The sequence below is a fragment of the Dermacentor albipictus genome, chromosome 9, assembly GCF_038994185.2.
Source record: "Dermacentor albipictus isolate Rhodes 1998 colony chromosome 9, USDA_Dalb.pri_finalv2, whole genome shotgun sequence".
Lineage (NCBI taxonomy): Eukaryota > Metazoa > Arthropoda > Arachnida > Ixodida > Ixodidae > Dermacentor > Dermacentor albipictus.
In genome coordinates this window covers 106,321,213-106,343,976 of record NC_091829.1, presented here as the reverse complement: position 1 = coordinate 106,343,976, position 22,764 = coordinate 106,321,213, and the positions used below count along the sequence as shown (strand labels likewise).

The window sequence follows — 22,764 nt, the reverse complement described above, 5'->3', positions numbered from 1 at the left end:
AGATCTGTGACAGGAACTAGCAGGATCTGTGACAGGGATTAGCACAATGCGATGCAACTGACGTGGCCATCTGGTCCGCCAGAACATTACCTTCAATGCCCCTATGACCTGGCACCCAGCATATGATGACATGCTGGTTGCCTATATACGCTTTCCACAGAACGGAATAGAGTGAATAATTACCGGATTTTTGTGGTTAGACAAAGACATCAAGGCCTTCACAACACTAAGGGAGTCCGTATATATAACTGATTTCTGGAGTTTTGATTTATTTATATGCTTTACGACCGACAGCAGTGCGTAAGCCTAAGCCGTAAAGATACTAGTTTCCGGATGCAGTACATCGGTTTCCGAGAAGGATGGATCGACGGCTGTATAGGACACCCCGTCGTGTGACTTAGATGCGACTGTGTAGAACTCCGTGCAGGAGTATTTGTGCTGGAGTTCCCGGAAATGCATTTGGATTTCAATCTCTGGAGCGCATTTTGTAACTTGCATGAAAGATATATCGCATTGTATCAGCTGCCACTCCCAAGGAGGTAGCAGCTTCGCTGGATGCATTAGGCGAAGCTCGAGGAATGGAACATGCATTTTATGACTAAGCTCCCTCACACGCAGTGAGAAAGGCTGTCTTACGGAGGGACGATTGCGAAAGAGTGTAGCATATGTCATCTCGTTAACGGTATTATAACACGGATGTTGAGGATTAGAGTGGACTTTCAAAAATATGTTTGGCTGATGTATGTTCTCTGGATATGAAGTGACCACTCATTCGATTCTGCATATAAACTTTGTGTGGGACTCGTTCTGAAAGCTCCTGTGGCTAAACGGATACCTAGATGGTGAACAGGGTCTAGCATCTTTAGCGCACTCGGGGCGGCAAAATGATAGATCACGGCACCATAATTTAATCATGAATGGATCAGGCTCGTATAGAAATAAATTAAGCACTTCCTGTCACTACCCCACGAAGTATGGGATAGAAGTTTCATTAGGTTCATTGTTTTCAGACATTTTTCTTTAATATGTTTAGTGTGGGGAACGAAAGTGAGTCTGTAGTCTAGCGTAACACCTAGAAATCTGTGCTCTTTGTTTACGGGTATTTGTTGTCCACATAGTTCCAAGCAAGGATCTGGAATCATTCCTCTCTTTCTTGTAAAAAGAACGCAAGAGTTTTGGTAGGATTTATCTTAAATCCATTCTTGTCTGCCCAGATTGAGACTTTGTTCAGGCCATGTTGTACCTGTCTCTCGCAGACTGCGAGGTTAGAAGATTTGAAAGCTATTTGTATGTCGTCCACGTAGACAGAATAAAAGATTGCCTGTGGTAATAAAGCGCGAACCGTGTTCATCTTCACGATAAAGAGCGTGCCGCTGAGCACGTCTCCTTGTGGTACACCCGTTTCTTGCGTAAAAGGACGCGAAAGTACATTGCCGACTTTTACCTGGAAGGTACGATTGGACAGATAGCTTTCTATTAGGCTAAGCATATTACCATGGATGCCCATTTCTAACAAGTCTCTTAGGATTCCGTAACGCCACGCTGTATCATACGCCTTTTCCATATCGAGAAATATCGAAAGGAAGAACTGTTTATGTATAAATGCGTCCCGGATATTTCCTTCAACACGTACGAGATGATCGGTTGTGGAGCGCCATTCTCGGAAACCGCACTGATAAGAATCAAGCATTTTGCTCATTTCAAGGAAATGGATGAGTCGCCGAATAATCATTTTTTGAAATACCTTACAAAGACAACTTGTGAGGGCGATCGGGCGGTAGCTTGCCACAGAGACGGAAGAAGAAGAAGAGCCGAGCAGCGTAGACGTGCTTCGCATGGGCTCTGTCGACTTTCATTATTCTCTTAAGAAATTCACATCGGAGGACCGAAGTCTTTGTCAGACGACCTTCGTGAAGTCATCCGGAACCCCCTTAGGAAGTTTGAAGACCGTGAGTGCATATTATTTTGCGCTTTTGGACTTTGAAGTTCTCCGGGGTGGCGCTGCCGTGTTAAGCCTGACGCCGCCGTACGTAGCAGCGCGGAGGTAGGCGAGGCGCTCCGCCGCCTTTGCCGCCGCTCGCTTGCTACGATTACTCGGCACTCACTATGGCGCACATTGCTGGATCCCAGCCGGTCGCTTCTACTTCTACCAGAGGGAGTCGAGGTGGAGTTGTTGCTACAGCCCCACCCGCCCCCGGTGCTATTGCTCAAGCTGCCGCCGGGCCTTCGTCGCCAGAAACTACAGCCATGGACTTCCAAGACATTTCGGAAGATCGCCACGACGACCCTTCCACTATGGAAGAGGACCTTTCGCAAGGGACGCCATCGGAATGTCCTTATTCCAACTGGTCATTACACCTCAAGCGAAGAACGAAGAAGAAGCTCGCCAGAGGCGAGCAAGTGCGCGTGGCAGGCAAGGTGCTCTCTCCGCTATCACCCTCCTCTGCCACCGCGTTATCATCATCACCCGACGCAGCTGCAGGCGCTGGGGCATCAAAGAAGCCTTCTTTTAAGAAGAGGCGACGACTCCCCCCACTGCCACGTAGCGACTTCAAAATCATCATTCGACCCAAGAAAGGCCTTCAGGTGAAGAGTTTCAGCAACCACCAAATATCAAAAGCCATCTCGGCCGCCTGCGGAGGGAAAGTTGACGATTCGCATTTCATCGTGCGATTGCGACCCGGCTCCAACATAATTATTGTTAGTACCCCAGATCAGGAGGTCGCGGATATTGCGCGCAAGATCACGCGGATTGTGCTGGGCGGCGACCTTTACGAAGTCAACTCCTACGTTGCGGCACCGGACGGAGTGGCCCGGGGCGTCATTCATGGAATCGACCCGGATACCTCGCCCGAGGAGCTTATGACTCACCTAAGGGTTAGGCCCCAAGGCGTGGAAATCGTGCAGGCCCGCATGCTGGGAAAGACCAAGACAGCCTTGATCACGTTCAGTTCTCACGTAGTTCCACGATACGTCTACTACTACGGAGGGGAGACCGAGTGCCACACCTACAAGCCCACAAAACAAATCTGCTATGTGTGCCAGCGCATGGGACACCGATCGGACGTTTGTCCTACCCCGAACATCAAAATCTGTCTCGCTTGCGGGACGCGCGACCCGACGGACGGCCACTAGTGCTCGCTCAAGTGCGCCGTCTGCGGCGAAGCCCACGCCACGGGGTCTCGCGAGTGCAAGCAAAAGCTAAAAAACAACAGCACTACCACCAAGAAGCATCCTCCACCCGGAAGGAGGAAGGAAGACGACGACAATGATGGAGGAAGGCCAAGGCGAAGCCGCCTACGGTGGTTTAGCTCGGAATCCTCGGCGAGCCGCTCGAGGTCCCGGGCCCAGTCCAGGTCAATGTCCCGGTCCCGGTCCCGGTCCCGATCCCGGTCCCAGAACAGGTCAAGGTCCCGATTCCGCTCGGAGTGGCCAAAGCTAGGAGAGAAGCAAGGGCAGCGGCAGCCTTCTACCTCGACATCCACGTCTAAACAGAAAAACCAAGCCAACAACAACAAGGTGAGCCGGAATCAGTCTAGTACCTCCTCCGCTCAAAATACCAGTGAAAGAAGTAAATGCTCCCCAGAATGTACGCGCATCACGGAAGAAAATAAAAACTCAAGGCTCAGGTTAACGACCTAAACCAACGCATGCAACGCTTAGAAGCGTTGCTAAGCAAAACCAGCAACCACACACAGGCAGGGTCGCAAAGCGGAACGATAGGCCAGGAGCCCGCCATCTCCATTCCTCCCCCCTCAAGAACCACCACGCCCTCATCGCTGCCCGGTGCGGCCTCGGCAGCGGCAGTCCAGTCAAGTGTAGTCACCCTCGAAGGTATTTATGCTACGATACAACAGATGCTTCACCAGATGGGCGAATTAAACAATAAAGTCAAGGAGAACACACTAAGCCACGAAGACCTTGAAAGAAGAATACGCAAGGTTGAGTTTGGCTCGCGCAAGCGGGTCGACGACGAGATCAGCAACCCACGCATCAAGGCGTACAGGCGCATAAATAACACGGGTGACGTCAGGGACGCCGACAACTGCGACGGTGGTGGCATGAACGTCAGCAATGGCTAACACCACACGCAGCGCGCCCGAACACCTCGAGATCTGGCAGTGGAATTGTCGCTCTTTCACCCAGAAGGCAAGTTCACTCCAACTCTTCATCCAAAATCACCTATACCCCCCGACGTCATCTGCCTTCAGGAGGTCAGGAACCAGCCGATCAGGCTACGGGGTTACTACGTAATTAAACACGCGGGATCACCGAAAGCCGCGGTTTTAGTGCACAAAACGGTGACGGCCGTGGGACAACATTATCAACATCATGACATTAATCACGTGCTAGTGGAAGTCCTCCCGCAGAAGAGGGGTAGACGTAGCACTTTCATCCTGAATTTGTACAGTCCGCCAAGGGCTCAGAAAGACGACTTCCGCAACATCATTTACGACAGCGTGAGAGCCGCCGGCTGCAACCAGCTGGTAGTTGTGGGAGACATGAACGCTAGACACACGACTTCCTCGATGCGGTTGACCAAATGGGCCTCGAATTGATAACAAACCTCCTCCAACCAACCCGAGTAGGCAACAGTGTAAGTCGAGACACGTTTCCGGACCTGTCATTTGTCAAAAACGTAAGGGCATACTCATGGGCGCACCTGGGCGAAACATTGGGCAGCGATCACTATATCCTCAGCATCTCGGTATCCACGCCGAAACTCAAGAGAAAAATTGGCGAAATTAGGCTTACGAACTGGGAGGCATTCAGGCAGTACCCCCCGCCCGAAAACGGTATAACAGACATAGCGGAATGGATGCAGCACCTCCGGGACGCCCACATCCAAACCACTAAAACCATCCAGCGCACGGTCGAGACGCCCGAAGTCGACCGCCGGCTCTTACACCTGTGGGAAACCCGTGAGGGCCTCCTCAAACGGTGGAAGCGACAGCGGTTAAACCGGAAGCTACGTCTTCGAATCGAGAAAATAACAGACGAGGCCAGAAATTACGCAAACGAGCTGACGCAGCAAAATTGGGTACAATTTTGCACCTCGCTCAAGGGTACCCTGAGTACGGCGCAGACGTGGGCCATCCTACGCTGCCTGATCGAGCCCGACAAGGCGAAATCGACAACTAGTCGGACGCTTCTAGAAATCGCTCACAAGTTCCCCGGAAACGACCAGGATTTGATTGACACCCTAAAAAACAGGTACCTGGGTAGCGACCCCATCCAACCCTGCCTCCTAAAATATGAAAGAGAACCAAGACCAGAACTGGACGCTCCCATCATGGAGGAAGAGGTGTATGCCGCGGCACGAGCCTCACAGCGCAACACAGCCCCCGGAGTTGACAAAATCACCAATGCCATGATTAGAATCCTGAGCCCGATGGACATCCAGGACTTGACCGAATACCTAAACGAGGAACTCTGGAGCAAGGGCCACGTACCAAACGAGTGGAAACACGCGGAAATCGTGACCATTCCCAAACCCGGCAAGAAGCCCGCGATCGACACCCTGCGTCCCATCTCGCTGACTTCGTGCCTCGGCAAGCTGTACGAGAGGGTCATCGAAACCCGCCTCCAACATTACATAGAGGACGGTGACCTCTTCCCGCACACCATGCTTGGCTTCAGACCGGGACTTTCGGCTCAAGATGCGTTTCTAATCCTAAGGGAAGAAGTTCTCAAGGGCATCCCGAAGGGAGGAGAACACCTCCTGCTCGCACTCGACCTAAAAGGGGCCTTCGATAACATCTCCCACGAGGCCATTCTCAAGGGACTGAACAACATCAGCTGCGGGGAGCGCATCTTTAATTACGTTAAATCGTTCCTGACGGGCCGGACGGCAACCATCGGAATAGGCAAGACTCGATCGGATACGATCGACGTGCCGAACAAAGGAACACCGCACAGGGGCGATAATCTCCCCGATTCTCTTCAATGTCGCGATGCTAGCGCTGACCAAAGAGCTGCGGAAGATTCCCGACCTAGGTTACGCCCTGTACGCAGACGACATCACGCTCTGGGCCACCAAGGGCTCTCTAGCGCAAAAAGAGGCGACCCTTCAAGAGGCCGCGACGGCCGTGGAGAGATTTGAGGCAGCGAGCGGGATGCGTTGTGCGCCCGAAAAGTCCGAGGTGATCCGTGTGCACGGAGGAGGATTCTACAAGTCCCCCGGCCCTGTCGACCTCTATATTGAGGGCCAGAAGATAACGGAAGGCAATAAGATTAGGATTCTGGGTTTTTGGATCCAGAGGAACCTGAAAGCCTCCCACACCATCCAAACCCTTAGGTCGGTCACCAACCAGATCTCGCGGATTATAAAACGAATTACAAGAAGCCGCAAGGGCATGCGAGAAGAGGACACGATTCTCCTCGTCCAGGCTCTGGTGATCAGCTGAATAACGTATAGCATGCCGTATCACTATCGCTCGCTAAACAAACGCGACCAAGAACAAGTCGATGCCATCATCAGAGGCGCGTACAAAACGGCCCTGGGTCTCCCTGTCACCACCTCAAACAAGAAGTTAGCGGCCCTCGGGATCTACAACACCTTCGCTGAGCTGTCGGACGCGGTTATGGCTTCGCAAAAGGCCAGACTACAGAACACGGTGGCGGGCAGAGCCATCCTCCACCGGACCGAAACGGAAACGGAGCTCCGTGCCCTCGATGGGCAACGATCACTCCCGCCTGAGGTCAGAGGCAAGATCAAGGCGAATCCGATACCGAAGCACATGAGTCATGAACTCCATAAAGGACGACGCAAGGCTCGCGTCGACAGACAGCGCCGACAATTCAAGGGTGACCCGTACGTGACGTACGTGGACGTGGCGGCGTACCCTGTGGGGGGCCTCTTCGCGGTAGCCGCCGTGAACGGGAGAGACAACTCCTTGACTCTCGCGGCCTCCGTGAGGGCAGAGACCCCAGCTGCGGCTGAGACCATTGCCGCGGCGCAGGTAATAAAGCAAGAAGACAGGGTAGGCAGGGAATTTCATGTCGTTACCGACTCGCAACAGGCCTGCCGTAACTTTACGAACGGACGAACACCGCTGCTGGCGGCTCAGATTCTAGGCCCGAGGCTGCAAGAATACCATCAAATCACGTGGACGCAGGGTCACGTGGGTCTGGAGGGGAACGAAAGGGCGAACGCCCTAGCTCGAGCGCTAATCAACCGAGTGGGGCAAGACCAATCGTCTCATCAATCCCCACCCTTTACCTTCATGCCCCTGCCATTCAATTATTGCGACCGACTGGAGATCCAGCGACTCAACCGCAGGATTTATCCCCCGCCTCACAAAAAGCTCAGCACTGAAGATGCCGTAGCTCTCCGACTTATACAGACCAACACATTTCCAAACCTACACAGATACAGTAAAATGTTCCCACTGTAAGGAAGAAGAAGTGCGCCGTGCAGAGCTCCGCAGCCGGATCGCCAATGCCTCTGAAGTGGGGCTTGGGCTAGACGCTGTTCCTGGTTTTGTACCGGCTAAGCCTACGCTGTTGCGTCTTCTTGTCCACGTCCTTCGTGTCGTCCACAGCCGTGTCGGACTTCTTTGCCATAATTGGTGGAGGTTTGCTGGGTCTCCTGCAATCCTGGAATTGCGCAGCCGGACTCTCCCTGCCATCATGACCACCGAAAGCACCACGAGCTTACCACCACCTGCTCCCCAGTCTACCGTATGCCCCGGCACGTTCCGCCAGCGGGACCCTCCTATCTTTAGCGGCACTGACGACCATGACGTTGATGACTGGCTCTCATCATACGAACACGTCAGTCGGAACAACAAATGGGATGACATCACGAAATTGACCACCGTCCCTTTCTACATCACCGGAATTGCCCACTTGCGGTTTCGGAACCACGAAAGCGAAGTTCCAAGCTGGACGGTGTTCAAGACAAAGTTCAGCGAGGTCTTCGGCCGCCCTGCTGTGCAAAAGCTTCGTGCCGAACAGCGCCCGCAGTCGCGCTCTCAGCAGCCTGGTGAGAACTTTACCAGCTACATCGAAGATGTCATCGATCTCTGTAAACGCGTCGATGCATGCATGACTGAGGGCAATAAAATCAAGCATATCATGAAGGGTATCGACGAGGACGCGTTTCAGATGCTCATTTCAAAGAGCCCATCTACTGTTGCACAAGTTATTGAACTGTGCCAAAGCTATGACGAGCTCCGCCGTCAACGCCTCCTCACTCGCCGTCCTGTTCCCCATCAGGAATCGTCGTCCGGCTTGACCTCTCCTTTTCTACATGCCACCCTCCTCTCGCAAATCAAGGCTTTCGTCCGGGAAGAAGTTGCTCTCCCTGATCTCCAACCCACCAGAGTCAAGTTCGTCACTTAGCCCTACCCTACGACACGTTATAGAAGAACAAGTGTCCGAGGTCCTTCCTCTGGAACGGGCGCCTCAACTCACCGCCCCATTGACTTACGCCGACGCCGTCGCACGACCACGTCCACGACCACCGCCTTCCGGGCTTCGCCTCCGATGCCTAGCCCTGTTTTTACGCCCACGCCGCCACGACCTCCAGCCCATCGAGTGATTAATCCCTGGCGCACACTGGACAATCGGCCCATCTGCTATTCGTGTGGTATTCCCGGGCACGTCGCACGCCTGTGACGCCGCCGTCCACTTCATCCACGTGATGACCCACGCACAGCCGTGTACGACTATCCGTCGTCTTACGCTCCAGACCGCGATTTACCCCTTCCCCGCCCAAGCCTTCGCCCAGTTTCCGACCGCCGTTCTCCTTCTCCTCGTCGTCGCTCGCTCTCCCCGATGCGTCGACGTCCCTCTACCGCTGACACGGAAAACTAAGTGGGGCAGTTCCCGAGGCAAGAACTGCGTCATCGTCACACCGCTCAAGCCCTCTTCTTTCGCCGCCCAACGTTATTGATGTCGCTGTTGAAGGAGTCTCTGTGCTTGCCCTCATTGACACAGGTGCCGCCATATCTGTACTTGCCGAAAAACTATGCCGCTCAATACGAAAAGTCACGACGCCTTTCTTCGGTCCTTTACTCCGCACAGCCACAGCAGAGCACGTCCAGCCGGTGGCTGCGTGCACCGCCAGACTTGAAATTCAAGGAGTGGTCTACACAGTCGAGTTCGTCGTTCTTCCCCACTGTTCCCACAATATTATTTTAGGTTGGGACTTTCTCTCCCGTCACCAAGCTGTTATTGACTGCTCCCGTGCAGAAGTCGCCTTCTCTTCGCTTGGCAATGCCATATCTGATGCCGTTTCGCTTTCCTGCACCAAGTTGTCCCTCACTGACGACATCCATATACCTCCGCACGCATTCGTTCTGGCACCTGTATCCTGTTCCATTGCCTCCGACTCTACCGTACTCTTCACGCCTTCGACTGCTTTCGTTCACCGCCACCTCTCACCACTCCCAACTGCGCTGCTTAGCCTTCAAGCTGGTGCTACTCACCTTCCTATACGCAACCACTTCCCATTCTCGATTGCGTTGCTTCGTGGTGAATCTCTCGGCACTGTGGAGCCTTATGACACCATTACCACGTCGGAACTTCCTGATGGATCGTCAGAGGTCACCACCCTCTACTGTAGTCCCGCACCTGCCGCATCGCCTGAAGACGTTTTCAGCCATGTCATCGACAACGGCTTAAGCCCCACGCAACGCCATGACCTTCTCCGTCTCCTCGAGAAATTCCGCCCTGCTTTTGACAGTCATAGCACTTCTCTGGGCCGAACGACGACTGTATGTCACCGTATTGACACCGGTTCTCACTCACCGCTACGGCAGCGACCCTACCGCGTCTCGTCGACAGAACGACGCGTCATTGATGAGCAAGTAGGTGACATGCTAAAGCGTGGTGTCATTGAACCGTCCGACAGCCCATGGGCATCGCCAGTTGTTTTAGTTAAAAAGAAGGGTGGTTCGATCCGCTTCTGCGTGGATTACCGCCGCCTCAACAAAATAACCCGAAAGGATGTTTATCCATTGCCGCGGATCGACGACGCCCTCGACAGCTTACAAGGTGCAGAGTTCTTTTCCTCCCTCGATCTACGCTCTGGTTATTGGCAGGTGCCTATGGCTGCAGAAGATAAGCCTAAAACTGCTTTCATCACACCAGATGGCTTATACGAATTTCGTGTAATGCCATTCGGACTTTGCAACGCGCCGGCGACTTTTGAGCGGATGATGGACACTATTCTTCGAGGCCTCAAATATAACATGTGCTTGTGTTACTTGGATGATGTAGTAGTGTTCCCACCAGACTTTCCCACTAACCTTCATCGCTTGGAGCAGGTTTTACGCTGTCTCAGTGACGCTGGCCTCCAACTAAATCTGACAAAATGTCACTTTGGGGCACGCAAGCTGACGATTCTCGGACATGTCGTGTCGAAGGACGGCGTTCTTCCTGATGCCGCTAAGCTCCGTGCTGTTAAAGAATTCCCGAGGCCAACGTCTCTAAAAGACTTGCGCAGTTTCATTGGTCTCTGCTCGTACTTCCGCCGCTTTATTCAAAATTTCGCTTCGATTATGGCACCTCTGACAGAGCTTCTTCGGGGAGACCCCAATCTTTCCGCGTGGTCCTCGACTTGCGATGATGCCTTCGCAATGCTACGTCGCCTGCTCACAACACCACCGATACTGCGCCATTTCGATCCCACTGCTCCCACGGAAATCCATAGGGATGCTAGCGGTGTTGGTCTTGGCGCTGTGCTCGCCCAGCGACAGCCCGGCTGCCAAGAATATGTTGTTGCTTACGCAAGCCGTACTCTGACGAAAGCTGAAGCGAACTATTCCGTCCCGGAAAAAGAATGTCTCGCGATCATCTGGGCCATCACAAAATTTCGCCCATACCTGTACGGCCGGTCCTTCGATGTCGTCACCGATCACCACGCACTTTGCTGGTTGTCGTCTCTCAAGGATCCCTGCGGCCGCCTAGCCTGGTGGGCACTGAGGCTCCAAGAGTACGATATCCGGGTTGTCTACCGCTCAGGCAAGAAGCACGCCGATGCCGATGCTCTTTCGCGCTCGCCTGTCCACGCCGACATTGTCAGTGTGTCTGTCCTAGACGACCGACTTCTCCCATTCGCTTCTGTCGACATGACTTTGGAGCAGCGCAAGGACTCCTGGATTTCGTCTTTGATAGATAACATCTCTAATTCACCTGCACGCCCACCATCCCGAGCGTTACGCCGACAAGCTTCGCACTTCACCATCCGCGACGGCATTGTCTATCGCCGTAACTACAGTTCCGACGGCCGCAAATGGCTGCTTGTAATACCTCGGCAGCTCCGCACTGATGTATGCTCCGCTTTCCACGCCGAGCCTCAGTGCGCACACGCTGGTCTCTTCAAGACCTACACCAGACTACGTCATAGGTTTTATTCGCGTGGTATGTACACATTTGTGCACAAGTACATTCGCTCTTGCACAGAATGTCAACGCCGCAAGCCTGATCCTTGTCGCCCTTCTGGAGCATTGCAACCTTTGCCATGCCCTTCGCGGCCCTTTGACCGGGTTGGGATAGACCTCTACGGGCCTCTGCCATACACAGCTGCTGGCAATCGCTGGGTCATTGTAGCTGTAGACCACCTCACGAGGTATGCAGGAACGGCCGCTCTACCAGCCGCGACGGCTCGTGACGTTGCTTCCTTCCTGCTTCACCGCTTCGTTCTACGTCACGGCGCTCCCCGCGAACTCCTGAGTGACCGAGGTCGCGTCTTTCTCGCCGACGTCATTCAAGAACTTCTCGCTGAATGCCGCATCATTCATCGCTGTACCAGTGCATATCACCCGCAAACAAACGGATTGACAGAGCGCTTTAACCGAACTCTTGGCGACATGCTTTCAATGTATGTCGCCTCCAACCACACCAACTGGGACCTCATCCTTCCCTACGTCACGTACGCCTACAACACGGCACCCCAGTCAACGACGGGCTTTTCTCCCTTCTTTCTTCTATATGGCCGGGAACCAACCTTTCCCATTGATACTATTCTCCCTTACCGTCCTGACTTATCAGAGGGTACACCGGCTTCCGAAGCCGCCCGGTATGCAGAAGAATGTCGGCAACTAGCTCGCTCCCTTACAACGCAAGAACAAGCGCTACAGAAATTTCGTCATGACGACGGGCGCCCCCACCACCAGTTTTCGCCTGACGCTCTTGTTTGGTTGTGGGTGCCTCCTACTTCGACACAAGGTGTCTCCTCCAAGTTCGTATCCCGATACCATGGACCTTACCGGGTTCTACGCCAAACTTCTCCTGTGAACTACGCTATCGAACCTCTGACGCCCCCTACGGACCTGCGACGCCGAGGCCGCGAAATTGTGCACGTAGATCGGCTCAAGCCGTATCACGAGCCCTTCGTCCTCACCACGCCTTAGGCCTCCTGTGCGGCTCCGTCTTCAGCGAGGGGGGAAGTTGTAAGGAAGAAGAAGTGCGCCGTGCAGAGCTCCGCAGCCGGATCGCCAATGTCTCTGAAGTGGAGCTTGGGCTAGACGCTGTTCCTGGTTTTGTACCGGCTAAGCCTACGCTGTTGCGTCTTCTTGTCCACGTCCTTCGTGTCGTCCACAGCCGTGTCCGACTTCTTTGCCATACCACATACATATCGCGGCATCTGCCCCTGGTGCGGCGACACACGCCCTACACTCTTTCACATCTCGTGGGGGTGCGAGGGCAAACCTCAACACTTAAAGACGCCTAGCACGTCATTTGAGCGGTGGGAGGTACAGCTGACCGGCGATACCCTGGCGGGACAAGAAGCTCTCGTCCGGCAAGTACGTCGAGCAGCCGCGGCCAGTGGAGTCCTGGAATGAGGACCCCACCCACTCGACCTCAATGCAACCACCTCGGTGGTCCGAATAAATGTTTTTTTTTTCTCTCTCTGCCACAGAGGAAGTATCTTTGCCTTGTTTCAAAACAGGAACCACAATGGCTTCTTTCCATGCAGTTGGAAGGTACCCTGCAGCCCAAATGGTGTTTAAAATTGTGAGCAGTGTAACTTGGGTGTCTTTGTGTAGGGTTTTGATCATTTCATACATGATTCGGTCAGATCCCGGTGCAGAGCTCTTGCATGAGCTTAAGGCAGCTCTCAATTCGGCAATACTGAAAGGGCAGTTGTACGATTCATTCTGTAGACATTTTCTTTTGAGTGGCTTACATTCTTCTATTTGTTTATATTTCAGAAAGCATTTCGAATAATGCTTTGAACTTGACGCACTCTCAAAGTGCTCCCCAAGTGAGTATGCCTCGTCTTGCAGCTTATCACCCTGTGTGTTTACCAGAGGCAGTGAATATGTTTGTCGCCCTCTAATTCTATTTACGCGATTCCAGACTTTCGCCTCATCTGTAAACGAGCGGATACCGGATAAAAACTTTTGCCAACTCTCCCTTCTGGCCTGTCGACGGGTTCTCCTGCCTTGAGACTTAACTTTCTTAAAGTTAACAAGATTCTCTGCAGTGGGCGAAGCGCGTAGCGACCCCCACGCTTTGTTCTGATTCCTGCGTGCGATTCTACATTCATCGTTCCACCACGGGACATGCCGTTTGCATGCCGAGCCACTTATTTCACGTATGCATTTAGATGCGAAATCTATAATGAAGGCTGTAAAGTACTCCACAGCAGCATCGATTTCTAACGAGGTCATGTTATCCCATGATATACTAGTCAAGTTTCGGAATTCCTCCCAGTCTGCTGTACCGATCTTCCAATTAGGAGCCTGTGGTGGATATTTGTTTTCTTTAAGTGTTCTTAATAGTACAGGGAAGTGGTCGCTTCCGTAAGGATTGTTCGTAACTTCCCATTCAAGTTCAGGCAGTATGGACGGGGAAACTATGCTCAAATCAATTGAAGAAAAGGTACTCTTTGCAAGACAGTAATAAGTGTGTTTCTTCTTATTCAGAAGGCACGCACCAGAAGAAAATAGGAACTGTTCAACAAGACAACCTCGCGCATCTATACGAGAGTCGCCCCACAGGGAGCTGTGCGCATTGAAATTGCCAAGAACAACATAAGGTTCTGGCAATTGATCTATAAAGGATTGGAATTCATGTTTCGTTAAATTGTAGTGTGGGGGTACGTAAAGCGAGCAAATGGTGACGTGTTTATTTAGAAGAACAGCGCGAACCGCCACTGCTTCAAGGGGCGTTTGTAGCTGTAAATGCTGACAGGAAATACTTTTATGAATAGAAATGGCAACACCGCCTGATGATGCGACAGCATCATCGCGATCTTTGCAGAATTTGACATACGGTCGGAGAAAGTTTGTGTGTTGTGGTTTGAATTGTGTTTCCTGTAGACACAGCACTTTTGGATTGTCTTTGGATAAGCTCTTACAAGTCATCAAGGTTCCTAAGAAGACCTCTAACGTTCTATTGAATAATTTTTGTCTCCATATTCAAAGTAAGTAAGTGCTGTGTGAATGGAGACGGAGGTGATGCCTTAGGTTACAGAGCTCTCTCGGGGCCCTGTAACGGAGTTTCTGCCCTTTTTGGAGCGTTCGAGGGAGCCTCACCATTCCTTAGGCGCTTGGTGCGCCTTGAGAATAGGTGTAGTGTCCATTGCCTCTTGTGAGGCGCCCGACACGTGCTCTTGCGAGCGAGATGTTTCCCGAGAGAGTCCCGCCTTGGAGGGCAAGACCCCTGTGCCCACTAGCCCACAGGTCAATGGGGCTCCCTGAGGGATTTGGCTGTGCCGGCTGTTGCCAGAGCTGGAAGGGGCCGGGGAGGTTGGGGCAGTCTCGGCTGCGCCCACCTTCGGGGTTGGTAGTTCCTTCTGCTCGGTTGGTGGAGCAGCGCTAGCTGCGACCACCGTGGGGGCAGATGGCGTGACCGCCGACTCACTATTTGTGGGTCGGACAGTCGCCGGAGGCCATTGTGACGCTGCCCCCTTACGCACCACTTCGGCAAAGCTTTTCTTTGGCAGGTATGCTACCCGCCTTCGTGCCTCTTTGAACGATATATTGTATTTTACTTTTATAATTACAATTTCTTTTTCCTTCTTCCATGAGGGGCATGACCGGGAGTACGCGGCGTGATCCCCGTCACAGTTTACACATTGGAGAGAGTTATTACATGCTTCAGTGGCGTGTTCAAGGGCACTATATTTCGCACATGTTTGGCGGCCTCGGCAGCTCTGTGAGCTGTGGCCGAAACACTGGCATTTGAAACACCTTAGGGGATTTGGCACATATGGCCTGACACGGAGCTTCATGTACCCGGCCTCTACAGACTCGGGCAGAATACTTGAACCGAATGTGAGTATTAGGTGCTTCGTTTGAATTTCTTTACCATCCCTTCTGATCTTAATTCTTCTCACACTGACAACGTTCTGCTTACTGAAGCCATCCAAGAGCTCAGCCTCTGTCCGCTGGAGCAAATCGTCATTAGACACAACGCCGCGGGTGGTGTTCAGAGTGCGGTGAGGAGTCACTGTCAATGGAACATGCCCAAATGACACTAGACTGGGCAACTTTTCGTATTGTTTCTGATCATGCAGTTCTAACAGGAGATCACCACTTGCCAGCCTTGATACCTTGTAGCCTGGATTAAGGGCATCAGTTAAGGACTGGGAAACTAGAAAAGGGGAGATATTTCCTACTTGTTTATCAGATTTTTCAGAGTGGATGACATGGTACCGTGGGATGTTCGGTCTTTTACGACCAAAGAACTGGAGTACATCTTCGGTGCGCCCACCTTTTTTGAGGGTGATCAGGAATTGGAGGAAAGGAACTTCCCATAGAAAAATGTAGTTTTCGGCAATAACGCCAGTCACGCACCATGGAGCCCTACGAGGGGACGCTACAGGGACTGTATGAACAGGTCCTGTAAACGCCAGCTGTATGTCATCACTATAACCAAATACGAAATAACCTAGGTTGGCTATTCACACAAGGTTAACCCTTGCTGCCTGGAAACTTGGACGTAAGGGAAGCTAGGAGAAGACAGGAAAGATGGAAAGTGAGAAAAAGACGAAGGTTGGAGGGAGAGAGAGACTGCAAAAGGCAACTACCAATTTCCCCCAGGTGGGTAAGTCCGGGGGTGCCGTCTACGTGAAGCCGAGGCCAAAGGGGTGTGTTGCCTCCACCGAGGGGCCGTAAAGGTCCAAACACCCGCCATCGGCTCAACCCCCAGGATCCCCTTTTCCCCGGGCATGGCTTAGCTACGCACGGTTAAACGCGAGAGGGTCCAACCCTCGAGTGCTCGGGTACGTGGTGTCGCAACACACCAAACGCCTGCTTACGCAGACGCCCCTGCGGTGCAAAACGTACTTGGGCGGCCGCACCGCCGCACGGACCGATCTTGAAAGTGATCTGCGACGCCGACATATCGTGCCCACTGGTGATTTAGTTTCTCCTTTTGTGTTCTCGCCACTTACTTAGCGTTGAATAGAGACGTGGGGACAACGCCGAGAAGGCCTTCGGAAAGCGTCTGCTACTTCAGCTACGCGTGAGGCTGCCAACGCCGGCGCAGGACGAGGAGAGCGCAGATGGCGCTTTGTTTCGTTTAAGAGCTTTAGTGCCCCGTAATTGCCCTAGATTATGAAGGAAGTAGAGCGAAGGGGAGGCCCAGATCAGCACAGACGTGTTGGAGAAAGCGTCTTTTTCGCAAAAGAGCACTGGTACTGGTACCACAAACATGGACGTTGCCATAGAAACCGCGCTCCTGAAGCTCCCGCTGCTGCTCTAAGCCACATGCATAAGAATGCAAGTTCAAAGTTCGGGCCTATCTGCTCCGGTGAGTTCGTTGAAGGTGCAACCTGAGATGGCACACCTACATGGCTGTATTTCCGGCTTCAAAAACGTGACGTCCGGGCCTCTGATATTTTCTTTCCACCTTTTATGCCCCAGATAAAAGAATTACCCGCCGTGGTTGCTCAGTGGCTATGGTGGTAGGCTGCTGAGCACGAGGTCGCGGGATCGAATCCCAACCACGGCGGCCACATTTCGACGGGGGCGAAATGCGAAAACACCCGTGTACTGAGATTTAGGTGCACGTTAAAGAACCTCAGGTGGTCGAAATTTCCGGAGTCCTCCACTAAGGTGTGCCTCATAATCAGAAAGTGGTTTTGGCAAGTAAAACCCCATAATTGTTGTAGATAAAACAAGTAAGGGGCCATCCATGAGGTTTTTGCCGTCTTAGCCTTTGTGCATAAGGAAAGCACGCCGAACTGGAATAAGTAATATAAGGTGTTCCCAACCTTAATTTTCTGCATATTTTATTGCTGGGCAGGCACTGTTTATGGTGAAAAAACTTTGACATGAATCTAGACGTCTTTAAATGGGCGTAAAATACATAGGTATCTAGCTGGCATCTTCTCTCGGAGGATGGTAGTACGTTAAGTTATCCCTGATCTACGAATGGCAACTGTGAAATGAAGTTAGAGACGCAAATTCGCAACACCTTAACGCCTATGCTAGACCTTTAGAGAAATGATAGTGCGAGAAAACTGCAGAAAGAGAGATTCGTACACATATCAGCGTAACAAGGAGAAGCCCAAAGGGCGCTTTCTCCAGCGTGATTTTGTGCTCTGCTGGATGAACGAAAGAGCGCTTTGCGCAGTTGTTCTTGCGAAGGCATACTTGTTTTGAAGGATTGGAACAGCCATATGTATTGCATTTTCACTGTTTTGTGATTAATAGTGGCTGCCGCAGAATAAATACTTCAACAAAACCTGGTCAGCATTTTAGACTTTCATTCTTATGCATGTAGTCTATAGGCTCTATTGTTGCGTGAACTTGAACACCAGAATTTCGGGGAACCTACCTTCGCTGTTGCACGAGGCACTGCTTGGATTCTTGTCTTTAGTTATTAACAGTTAAGCGCCCGTCATCAACGAAAATGTGAATTTTTATTTTTGCTAGCAACCTTCGCGTCCAACTTATATAAATCATGCATGGTTACTCACGCATTTTCTGGAAGGGTAAGCCGACCGTTGTGAAGTTGTGCGCACGTAGCAATAAAATTAGCTCATTCAGGCATTTTCGTTATCCATGCCAAAGAGCCTACTATGGATAGCAGAAATAGTAGGAATAGCGTTCAAATTGAACTAATGTGATTGGATGCGACGACGCAAAAACACTAAATCGCGCGATTGTTTCAATGTCACCTACGAGAGAAGAGACGCTGATTGAAGAGAGATAATATGAGTGCTAGCAGATGGGGACCCAGCGTGCGAAGACACCGGAGAGAGCAGTAGAACATGTACAAGAATAACATGTACTGGTACTGTTGCAGTGAAATACAACATAATGCCTAAATGCATTGTAAGAGTATCCTATATTCTACTGCACAGTCTATTCACTGCACAGGATTCGGTGCTCAAGGTATTTTTTTAAGACATATACTGTCGCCTAATGGAATAAATCTTTCTGCACAACTGCACGCACTCCATAGACGGTCATCATATTTCTGGGAAAAAAAGGTAACTTTTCTTTGCACGACTTGTATCCCGTGTTACGAAGCGGGACGAATTATTTTTCCACATTGTGCACTAAAACGTTCGATACATTGCTGGGAAAGCTTGCGCAAAACGACCATGTGCTCTCAATTTACCAATAAATCAATGAGAAGTAAAGAAAGAGAAACGGGCGCTCCCGCTGGACTGCTACTACTCGCACCGTCTACCGACAGCCGCGCTGTTTGTACAACTGTCATATTCTTCCACCGTGTTCTGGACATTCAAAAATTCCGCAATATTTTTGAATTCACAATCTTGTCAGCTTTCATTGACCAAGAGAAGACCCAGAGGTCCGCGATGGCCTTTCTGATAGCTTAAAAGTGGCCCCATTACTGAGCTTGACAATACGGCAGAATTCGAAAATACCTGCACTAGCACTCCAGCCGGGTAATTGTGAAACTGTGGGACAAGAAGCGTTGAAACAGGAACTGGCATCAAGCTGGTGGAGCCTTCGGCCCCATCCGGCTCAGAAACTCAGTACCCTTTCACTTTGTAAAGAAGGTTAACCAGCGAAGCTCTGTGTGCGGGGTCCTTATTGGAGAACAGCACCTCTGTTGCTGGTCGGCCCGGCATTGCACTATCTTCGGTATCAGCACACATATGGGGGGTGATAAATGCCTGCTTCACCTCCGCCGCCGGTCTACCCTGTATTGCGCCATCTTCGGGAAGAGACCAGGTATGGCGGGTGCTTAACGCCTTCTTCGCCTCCGCCGCGGTTCCGCCCAGCATAATTTATCTTCGGGATCGGCCCACGTGTGCGGAGCTTTGTGTCTACACACGGACAAGATCATAGGGAAACTAGCTCTTAACAGCTTCGCCGTAAAATGCGTCAGTGCCTCTTGTGTTTTGTCGCGTCGAAGTGGATACGCCGTCAACGCTATGCTAAATTGCCTCGGTGGAGCAGCCAGGCCAGCGTGCCGACTTCCGCTACCCGCACGGGTGTTGTACGCACACACTATAAGCAACTTGTATTCCTACTGAGTTGCTCTGTGCATGCTCCTGTAGGAGCAGTAAACGCCAAATTAAAAGGTTAGATAATATTACACAGGCCCCGACTAACACCGAGGGTTTCCTTCCGGTCTCGTCTTGTGGATCATTGAAGTACGACGCCTGCGACGCCATTGGCGGATCTCATCACGCCCGCGTTCTGAGACGCCTGGAAGCGGCCACTGGGCTGTTTCCAAATTGCGTGGTTTCGCCCGAAGGCCGAGGTACTGAAATCAACACCGAAACAACACCGTGGTTTGAGGTTGTACTGATTACCTGACGTGATGTTGTCATACGCTGGGATGACGTCTAGGAGCGACACGCGGGATTCCACAGCCGCTGCACAGCCGAAACAGCGCCCTGCAATTGTATTGGGAATCTCCCAGTGGTTGCAAGATGAGAAGCGCCGCACTTTTATGGAGCAGGAAACGAGACGCAAGGAAAATCGTCAACGTTTGCAGCTTCATGTAAACCGTGAGTTCTGCTAAGACCATATGTGCACCAGATAGTGTGCACCACGGTGTCGTATACGTACGCAGCTAGAGTTGGAAACTAGGGATTCTAGCTAGAAACGCTTGAGTGCAGCTGAGGGCATTACGCTGTCCTCAGTCTTACCGCAAGACGCACTCAGCGCGCGCCCATGGCGTCCCTGAACACGTTAGCCTCGACAGTACATCGCGCGCTAAAGGAAATCACGGAAACTAGGCGAGCACAACCTGTAGCAGCACCCCCCCTCCCCCCCCCCCCCCATGAACATCACCCGCTGGGAGGCGCCCCTGAACAGGCGTGCACAGTCCTACTCCCGTATCACCCCACTCACACTCAAGCGTGACAAGGCATCCTCCAAGCCGCCCTAACACACGGCACTCCCTATCATTCACACACCGACTATGGAAGTGTCCCGAAACTCGAGTCCCATACTTGTACACGACGGAGTCACCGCACGACCTCCCCACCCCCTTGCCCTGCATCCTACGTTCTCAAATGGCTGGCTCAATTTCTGAACCCAAACGTCTCTTTTCCTCCATGCCCTTGCTACTAACATCCAAGACGTGCTCGGCTGGTCATGCATGTTGTTATAATCTGGAAGTGTCCACCTAGTGGACTGCTGATTTCAGCTGCCATTCGAGTGCTGATTGGCTGAGTCTGGGTTGGAGGGAGAGCGTGGCAGACGCCCTAAGGCAATGTTTTTCATTGGGTAGACCACGGTCAGCTCCAGGCAATCATGAGCGGCCGAAAAGGACAGTGCACCAGGTGGACACTTACAGAATGCCTTACCCTAGTAGGCAATGAGAATCTCATGCCAAAGCTCCTGACTTGGGGCTGCATTATCAGAAAATTATTATCTCTCTGCCTCCCCGCTCAAGCCGCACATGCACCGCTGACCAGGACATTACGATGGCGCCGGCGCTGGAGACGCGGGTGCACCTCAAGTGCCTCTACAATTGTAGTTGCAATAAATAGAAAGTAGTCATCGCGTGTGGGCAGGCGTTGGTAGTCAGGGGAGCCTAGTTTTCCGACGTAGTTGACCGTACCAAGGGTAGTGACTTTGGCATGAACTTTTGTCTTGCTATGGTTGGCGTTAGAATCATGTTTCAGCTTGTGAAACCAACGCGTTGGGGAAAAGTGTTGTTATCGGTCTTAATCATCGTAAGTGGTTACAAGTACGACCCAGCGTGGAAACAAAATTCAGTAGACTTGTGCGACCATGCAGAATTACAACCCGATTTCCAGCGAAGGTGTACTGTAAGAATATCAGTTTACTATAATTAAACCACATGATTTAAAATGTTACTTGTATATAGCTTATGCCTGGTCCGCTTGAAACATTCGCACCATGTAACGCTATCCTTCACTTTTTAGGAATTTTAGCCCAGGCAGTAAATTCATCCATGCATTTACTTTACCAGAACGTTGGTTGGATAATCACCCACCAACCCCCACATTTTCCCTAAATTTGACGGGAATGGAAATGTACTTTTTTCTGTTGTTGGTCGACATCCTACTTTTTAATGATAGGCGCTGCATGATTGTTAAGTTAGAGGGGAAGGATCGACTTTAGTTGCAGGAACTCTAGTTATGGCAGGAAATGTTCGTGGTTCGAATGTGCCGAGTCTCAAGGAGGAGGACCCTTGTACTGAATAACCTGCTCGGTAAATGAAAACCGGCCAACTATGTAGAAGATACACGCGTCCTCTAAGGAAACTACGAATGCATCGTTCTATCTAGCGTTGTATCACGGCTGACGTGTGCCAGGCTGTGGTTACGCAGGATGCCTTAGAGACCCCGACGGGATAACGAACACTGCACGTTACTGTGAAGCTGGAATCAGCCATTCGCCTGCGTAAAAAGAAATAAAAATACCGCACCCAGTTCAGTGGCACGATCTTTCTCCAACAGCTTGCACTGCTTGATCTCCTCTGCGTTGTGCCATATCTTGAAGAACATGGAATGCACGGCGTAAGGAGGCATGATAAGTGCCACATAGTGCGGGACAGCTGACATAATGTGATACATAACAGGCTTGAGCATTAGGCTGATCACAGGACCTGAAATCCCGAAGAAATGCCACAGAATGGTGAATATCGCTACCGGAAATGAAACACAGAAAAATCGCAGAGCCAACGCACATTTTTGAAATCCACATATAGCGAAGGTTTATACAAATACACGAAGTGCTAAAATCTGCATTAGTTCCTTTGGTATTACAATGCGAGTACAAGGTGACGCCAAAGATCCTCGTCTAAGCCACAAAATCTCTGTAACAAGTTTTCCAGACAAAGCCCATTCCCGCCTGCTCAAGTGGCAACGCATGAGTAGTCGCACAGCCGTGTTATGCAAGGTGATATAACGGATGATAGTGTGAAATGGCTAGTTGGGGTTGGCACAGTATTACTATACGTGCGTTTGTGACCTAATGGTTAGAGAATCGGGCTTCGACGCTGTGCGGGCGAGGTTGGATGATGCCATCAGGCATGTAGTTCACATTTTTTTAAATGTGAGCAGTACGGCGATAAAGCAGCAACCAGCAGTCACAGTCAGAAAAGTGAAGGAGGGTTCGCCAAAGAAACGTAGCGTTTAGAAAAACTAGGTGACGACCTAAAACTGCTAACTTTGTAACCGTGCGGCAGCATAGCTCGACTATGGTAATTGTAAAATCTGAATGCGCATGAAACATGGGCGCCTTACATGCTTTGATTTATCAGTCACATTTCAATGCCTGGTACCCCGTTGGCACTTAGGTGTACTGTGTGACGCACTCACGTGCGCTCGAGGCATCTCGAGTTTTATGTTAGATGGTGAAGTCTGCCGAAAATGGTACAAATATGCATGACTGATAG

General features: G+C 51.4%; 1 protein-coding gene across 16 annotated transcripts in view; it reads right to left on the bottom strand.

Moving 5' to 3' along the window:
* The window catches only part of LOC135907219 (phospholipid-transporting ATPase ABCA3-like), a 456,174-nt gene that overhangs the window by 60,013 nt on the left and 373,397 nt on the right, over positions 1-22,764 (bottom strand). For 14 of the 16 annotated variants that reach the window (XM_070525189.1, XM_070525199.1, XM_070525188.1 and 11 more), the window contains 2 exons: positions 21,793-21,972; positions 19,700-19,783 (listed from right to left, as the gene is read on the bottom strand). The exons of 1 other annotated variant lie outside the window; for it this stretch is intronic. In XM_070525189.1, the coding sequence (XP_070381290.1) occupies positions 19,700-19,783; positions 21,793-21,972 (264 nt within the window). The remainder of the gene's footprint in view (positions 1-19,699; positions 19,784-21,792; positions 21,973-22,764) is intronic. One more of the 16 variants, XM_070525190.1, reaches the window with a different exon arrangement.